Genomic DNA, 7,116 nt, shown 5'->3' on the forward strand with positions numbered 1-7,116 from the left:
CATCCCGTGTCCGCAAGGCTCTCTTCCTGGACTCCCGTGTTCACACCCGCCGTTTTAATGCCTGTGGAGGGCGCCTCATGCACAGGTCTCCAGCCTCAACCTTTTCTCCGAGCTCCCAACCCCAGAACTGCCACCCGACTTCCTTACACCTGGTGGCTCAGTCTCTCTCAACCCAACGTGTAGGAACCAAGCTTGCAATCTTCCCACTCAGAGCAGAATCCTGGTACGACTTCCTTCCAAATAAACCCACTCCTTCCCTCCAAGGTGTGTCCGGACCACCCGACTCTGGTTCTTTTTTCCCCTGTAAACGTCTCTCTAACTGTGGACTGTCTCCCTTTGCCACCCCCTGCCACCCACCTCATAAGACACCATCTCCATCCCAGAGGTCAGCGCAGCCTCCTGGCCCCCTGACACACTCAGTTTGTTCCCCTTTCACGGCCAGGGTGGTCTAGTCCCATTACGGCATCTCCACGGCGCCTGGAACCTGGGTGGGCCCCGTCACGCCTTCTGTCTAACCCCGCCTGGACCAGCGTGGAGGTGGGGCTCCCCCTACCTCGAGCCTAGGTGTGTGCTCTTCCCCTCCCCCCTCGGCCTGGCTTGAGTCCATTAATCCTTCCAATTCCAGCCCGAACACCCACCCTGGGCGCTTTCTTTGACCGCCTGCCCCACCCACCAAACCTAATCAAACCTCCTGTCAGTCACTTAACACAATCACATTGCTGCCTTTTTCTGTAATGATTAGATCAACCTACAGCACCGCATCTAGAACCCGTGTCTTCAAGGCAGGGTCTCTGGGCGGCAGAAAACTGGAACGCAATCAGCTCTTCTCGGGTTAAACTGCCTGGCCCGCCCTCCTTCTATCCAATCACCATGGGCGATCCCGACACTCTTATAAGAGGGGCCTGGGTGGCTCAAGACCAGTGAGTTTCCTGTAGGGCCGCCGAGAGGACAGGCCTGCTCCGCGGGAGATATTTCTGAAGGCTGCCCTCAGGCCGACGGTCGTGACTGCGAACACCCCTGGACTCCAGCGCCTCGGGCCCCTCTTCCCGGAAGGGTCTCCTGGAAGCCGCGCCGCGTCTCCAGACCCCCAGAGCCGGCCGCAGAGGCACGGCAGGGAGACTAGGTACGTGCCGGGCGCCCTGGGGGATGGGCACACCTTGTATGACCAGCTGGGCGCAGAGCCTCCGGTGCCCTGGGAGGGCCAGGGCCGGCTCCCCAGACGGCCTCGCCCTCCACGCCTCTGCTCCCCACCTTCCTTCCCTCTTCCCTCTGGGGAGGGAAAGCTCCAATCGGCCCAAGGTAATCTCGTCTCTCCCACCTCGTCCGGACACTTGGGCTGAATTAGTGAGCCCTCCTGCAGGCCAAGCGCTACTGGCGCCTCTTTGAAGACAGTTTAACAGGTCACCGCAGACCCCTCCCTCCAGACACCGCGTCCCCCTGCCGCCAGCCTGACCCGGCGAGCTCCCGCCTGCGCAGTGGATGTGGGGGTGCGGAGGGGTGGCTGGAGCCCCCGGACTGACCCGGTTTCCTCTCTCGGGCAGGTTCCTCATGCAGGAGCAGAGACCCTCCAAGCGCTTTCGCTCAACGGCCCCTAATCAAGGTACGTGAGACACCCTCACCCCCTTTCCGGTGCTCCCCAGTTCTGACTCTACGTTGGCTGTTTACGTGTATGACACAGAAGGCGTTTTGTGGACAACAGCGGCCCTCGCCTCAGTTTCCCCTCCAGACACGACCGTCTTCCTCTGTTTCTTAGCGCTACTTGCTGTTCTCTAAACGTCTCCGCTCCTGCCGACTTTCCCCTTTTGCGCAGGGTCTTCCCTCCCAGCAGAGGAGTGTGTAGCTGTCGGTCACGAGTTCTCAGCAACATGCCCACCCTCACTTTCCACACTGGAGCCCCGGGCCCCACCTCCCACCCGCCTTCCAGAGACCCGTTAATCTGAGCGCAGACATCCTGTGCCCCAGGGTTAATTCCCCTCTTCTGAATTTTCCAGGACTTAGTAGTTAGGCTATTGTTTGCAAATTCAGTGTTCTCAAACTCTTCCCTGATTGTTAAAATTCACACCCAATCAAGCGCTCTACCAACTTGACCCCCTTCCAACCTGCTCCAGCCTAGACTGGCAGTCTCACCCCAGCCGTCACCCTGCGACCCGCCCCCCCCACCCCGCCCCGCCATCGGCTGGGGAATCCCATCCCCCTCTGGAATTCTACGCCCTGTTTCTTTTATCTGGTGTCCTTTTCTCCCTTGGCTTATTTTTTCTCATTGGAGCACCCAGCTCTCAACCCTCACCTCCCGGTTTTCCTAGCCAAGAACTGAGGAAAAAAATTAACCCATTTGGTGGTGACCCAAATCCAGCTCCAGCCCAGGCCCCCACCTGGATGACCCAAACACCTTAGCATCATCAGGTTCCTCCTGTCCTCCAAACCTGCATCTTCTTCCTTGGGAAAGGCTTCATGCCCTCCCGCCGGGGAAGGGGTGCGGGAGGAGCTCATAAGGGATGGGCAGGAGGGCGCCTGCAGACAGACGGGTCACCCGGGCGCCACCAGCCGCCAACCCCTTCACGCCTCCCCCGAGGCCGCAGCCCCTCCTTGCCAGCACCCCTGCTCCAGGCACACCTCTTCCCTGCCCCCCAAGTCCAGCTGTGATGTCCCTGCTGCCTTCATTTCAATGGCTCTCCCTGGACCGCAGGGTAAACTCAAGCCTGGCTTAGCTCAAGGAGGCCCTGGGGAGCTGCCCCGCGTGCGGTGCTGTCCTTCAGCTGCCCAGCTGTCCTTCAAGTCAGGGAGCCAGGCTCCCAGCCTCTCTGCCCTCCCTGCTCCTCGGCCGTCAGCGCCGTTACTTGGTTTTGTTTGCTTCTGTCTGTCCTATTGAAGTTTAGCGCAGTTAGGACAGGGACCGTCATTTTTATTCAAATTGAACCTCTCTGGTGAACCTAGACTCTGTGTCCCCATCAGTACAACGGGGATTATAATACCTGGCTGGCCAGGCAGCTGTGAGGGCTGAATGCCATGGCCCGTGGGGAGTGCCCAGCCTGGAGGAGGCTTGTGGCCGTCCAGGGGCCCCCCCCACCCCCCCAGCCTCCCTCTGCTGAGTCTCTGCATCTCTCTCCACCTCAGGTGTTCATCCCCAGGAGACGGGCTGCCCCGGTGCAGAAGGCGGAGACCCTGGGGGGGCAGCCGGACCCCCGCAGCCAGGCCAGCCCTCGAGACCCTTTGCTTATGTGAACCCCGTGAGACGTGAGGCCCCCGCTTTCGTGGGCTCGTCTCGCCTTGCACAGAGAGGCCGAGGCCACCGCAGGGGAGCTAGCCAGGGGGCTGAAAGAGGCCGGGGCAGGGACCCCCGCCTGCACAGGGACCCCCGCCTGCAGGAGGGGCCGGGACGCCTGCTGGGGCCAGATCTGCATTTGGAGCTGGACAGCGGAGAGGTGCCCGAACAGCCCGCGGAGCCAGAAGCCAGGGAGACCCCTTTCACCAGAGCAGCCATGGCGGCCGCGGCACATGGACACGTGCTGCGGAACCCCGGCCCCGGCAGTGACACACTTAGGATGAGACCCCAGGGGCCGCCCAACGCCTACGGGTTCTGGGGTCTCAGGGAGGTCCAGCCTTCCGCCTGTTCCTACGTTGGGTTCATACCCTCGGGCTCTGCTCTGATAGTCATGCAGACGCCCTCCGGCACCTACCTGTATTCAGTCGCAGCACCCTATGCCCACCACAGCCAGCCCCTCTCTCTCTGACCTGGGCATTTGCTAAATACTCCAGGAGACCTTCCCCCAGCTGGAGTCCCCTTCCTGTCCCCATTGTCTCCCCTGCTACCTGTATTGCCCGGACTGAACCTGCAGGCTCCCCCAGGATCCCGGCAGGCCCAGGTCTGCTTCCCACAGGACAGGCAGTGCCAAGGGACAGAGCAGCGCATGAGGTGTCTAGGCAGAGAGAGCCCCAGGGTGCTCGCGAGATGGAGAAGCTGTGATCGGAGCTTCCCAGCGAGCGGCTGCAGGGTCAGGATACTGACGGCGGTCCCCCAGCAGCCTGTGAAACCCGCCAGTGGTTCCCCTCTGAAGAAAAACACGGATCCTGAGTGGGTGTGAGAGTGACACATGTGCATGAGGCTTGGGTAAAGAGGAAATTCCAAGAGCTGCCTGTGAGGTGAGACCTACAGGGAAAGCAGAACTGGCCTGACATCAACACTCCCTCAAAAGCATCGGTGATTCTGAGAAAGCCATGAGGAGACCCCCTCGGATGCTGGAGAGCACACGACCCTGAGTCTCGAATTCCATGACCTGGACCAGGTGGCGCGTGGACAGGAGGGGCTGGGCACCGGTCGAGGCACAGGAAAGGGGCCTGAATCCTAATCAGACCGGCCCGAAGCGGGAGCTTCCTCTGAGCTCGAGAGCTCACAGGCTGATATCAAAGCCCCTTCCTGTGAAATCCAGCGCCAGGCGAGTTGTTCTGCTGCCTGCCCTGAAAGCACAGATGATGCTTTTCAGCCAGGGAAAAAAAAAGAAGTGGGAAGAAAAGAGGAAGAAGTGGGATGCAAGAAGGACCAGAAAGCAAGGAAATGGGTAAACTGTATTATTAAGTCTGAATAAGTATGATCCTCGAAGAAAGATGAATAATCTGGAATTGAAATTCCAGAAGGGGACCTCCCTGGTGGCGTAGTGGGTAAGGATCCACCTGCCAATGCAGGGGACATGGGTTCCTTCCCTGGCCCGGGAAGATCCCACATGCCGCGGAGCAATGAAGCTCGTGCGCCACAACTACTGAGCCTGCGCTCCACAACTACTGCAGCCTGCGAGCCTAGAGCCCGTGCCCCGCAGCAAGAGAAGCCACCACAATGAGAAGCCCGTGCACCGCAACGAAGAGTAGCCCCCGCTCGCCACAACTAGAGAAAGCCTGCGCACAGCAACGAAGACCCAACGCAGCCAACAAATAAAATTTAAAAAAAAAAAAAATTCCAGAAGCACTGACATCGAAATTTGGGGGATGTAGGAGTTCAAAGGAGCTACAAATTACTGAAATTCTGGTCTAGTCCTGGAATTCTATAGATGCTCAACCTGAGGGAGCAGAGGAACCCTGAGCATTTGTAAGCAGGTGGCCCCACTGGTAACTTCTAAAGGAGATGGAGGAGAATGAAGAATTCCAAACAGACTGAGGAACACGTGGATCCAAGAAAATTTGATGAATCAAACAAGAGGCAGACGGGGTCACAGAAACAGGGAGAAAGCAGGACACGGTCAAAACGCTACGTAAGGGGGCTTCCCTGGTGGCGCAGTGGTTCGGAGTCCGCCTGCCGATGCAGGGGGCACGGGTTCGTGCCCCGGTCCGGGAAGACCCCACATGCCGCGGAGCAGCTGGGCCCGTGAGCCATGGCCGCTGAGCCTGCGCGTCCGGAGCCTGTGCTCCGCAACAGGAGGGGCCGCAACAGTGAGAGGCCCGCGTACCAGAAAAAAAAAAAAAAAAAAAACCACGCTAAGTAAGGAGCAAGTAAGTGGGTGGCGGCCTCTGTGCTCCTGGCTTCAAAGGGGTATTTTACACATTGGCCATTAAGCAGGTGTTTCCTGTACTTTTCTCACAGACATGTTTGATCAAGCCTAGATCACTCCCATCTTCTGAATTGGATTTTGTACTTTATTAAGCAGGCTTTGACCGCCTGATTTTGATTCATTTGTAAGAGAAAACATCCAAGGTAAATGAAGAGAATTTTTCCCATGAAAGATGTTTTTCTTGTGTATCCAACCATCCCCTTAAATAAACCCTTCTCTCTGGCTTTTATTGGAGTACATCTTTTATTAAAATTTCACAGTTTTCATCTTACCAACGTCAGATGAGCTTACTGTAACCAGAAAAAGAAACACACAGAAAGACAAAGAACAAGCGTCTGCTTCCCCCACTCCCTGCCACTGGGTGCTTTCCCTACAGCCTACAGGCCTGTACGAACACACGTGTACTTAAAGGCATCTTTGGGGTTTTATTTTACAAAAATGGGGCATGCGATCCTCCTGGGGTCGCCCGGGGTGATTCAGGGTCCAGGCAGGTGTGGCAGGTGTGCCGGGGGCAGTGCTGGAACCCATTCTCCGTGTGAAGCAGGTGCCACGCAGACACCCAAGCTCGTCTGCGGCGGGAGCTGCCGCTTGCCGTCAGCCCTGCGCTCAACCGCGCGTTTGTGCCGTCACCTCCCTGGGAGCTGGCCGACCCTCTGCAAGGCGCACCCTTCAGGCTTCTCAGGGAACAACCCTCTGCTGACGGGCTGTTTCCACCTCCAGAATGCTTTGCAAAACACTCGTACGTGGACTCTTCAGTACTGGCTCTTTTAATTTTATGAAATAAATGCTCCAAGTGAGATTCCCATGTCAAACAGTAGGGCCATATTTTATCTTAAGAGGTATTAAGAAATTGCATTCAGTTAGGTTGTATCCGTAGCAATTCCCATCAGAGGGATACGAAGGCGCCGGTTCCCGCCCAGCTTTCCCAGCGATAAATGTTGGGACGCCATAATTTTTGCCAATCTCTTGAATAAAAATTTGTCATTATTGTTCTGATTTGATTTGTCTTGACTACTAATAAGGTTTAGTATCTTTTCATGCATTTATTACCACTTCTATTTCTTTCTCTGTTAATAGCCGATATATATCTTTTCCACAGTTTTCTATTGGGTTTTAAATCCTTTTCTTATCAAGCTGTAGGAACTTCTCGGATATTGGAAACAGTGATACTTTCTTGTCCGCGGCGGTTTCTTGGGCGCACTGGGTCCAGCCTCAGCTCACAGCCCAGCTTTCCCTGTGCCCAGCCCCCAGGCCTTGCTCCCTCCCCAGGGCCAGAGGCCCATGTCTGCCATGCACGGCCCACCTTACAGCAGCATGGAACTGTTTCCTCAGTCACTTCACTGTTTAGGCATTGTCCAGGGTAAACTTGCCAATTCAGGGTTTCCAGGAAGAGCTCAGAGTTTCCCCATTCCTCCCTCTTCGGGTGCTTTCACCTACATTCCTGAAGACTTGCCAATGTCCAGGCGTCAGGAGGCTTTTTCTTTCATCTTGAGGCACCTTTAGTTTCTTTAGTTTAATAACGTACATATTAGAGTGGTGACTAATCGATTCGGAGACACGTATTCAGCCTTTATTAACG

General features: G+C 56.5%; 1 protein-coding gene across 1 annotated transcript; it reads left to right on the top strand.

Annotated features, from left to right (window-relative positions):
• Positions 1-870: 870 nt before the first annotated feature.
• Positions 871-3,731, top strand: PRR20G (proline rich 20G). Its single transcript, XM_067755779.1, has 3 exons — positions 871-920; positions 1,542-1,600; positions 3,115-3,731. The coding sequence occupies exons 1-3, from the start codon at positions 871-873 to the stop codon at positions 3,729-3,731; spliced, it is 726 nt and encodes a 241-aa protein (XP_067611880.1).
• Positions 3,732-7,116: the final 3,385 nt, after the last annotated feature.

This window comes from Pseudorca crassidens, chromosome 10, assembly GCF_039906515.1.
Source record: "Pseudorca crassidens isolate mPseCra1 chromosome 10, mPseCra1.hap1, whole genome shotgun sequence".
Taxonomy (NCBI): domain Eukaryota; kingdom Metazoa; phylum Chordata; class Mammalia; order Artiodactyla; family Delphinidae; genus Pseudorca; species Pseudorca crassidens.

What these genes read in the sequence shown, in the direction of transcription:
- PRR20G (XM_067755779.1), top strand. Translation starts at nt 871, where the DNA reads ATGGGCGATCCCGACACTCTTATAAGAGGGGCCTGGGTGGCTCAAGAC. An exon ending in GCCTGGGTGGCTCAAGACCA is followed by an intron (nt 921 to 1,541) that starts GTGAGTTTCCTG and finishes TCTCTCGGGCAG; the next exon opens with GTTCCTCATGCAGGAGCAGA. An exon ending in CTCAACGGCCCCTAATCAAG is followed by an intron (nt 1,601 to 3,114) that starts GTACGTGAGACA and finishes TCTCCACCTCAG; the next exon opens with GTGTTCATCCCCAGGAGACG.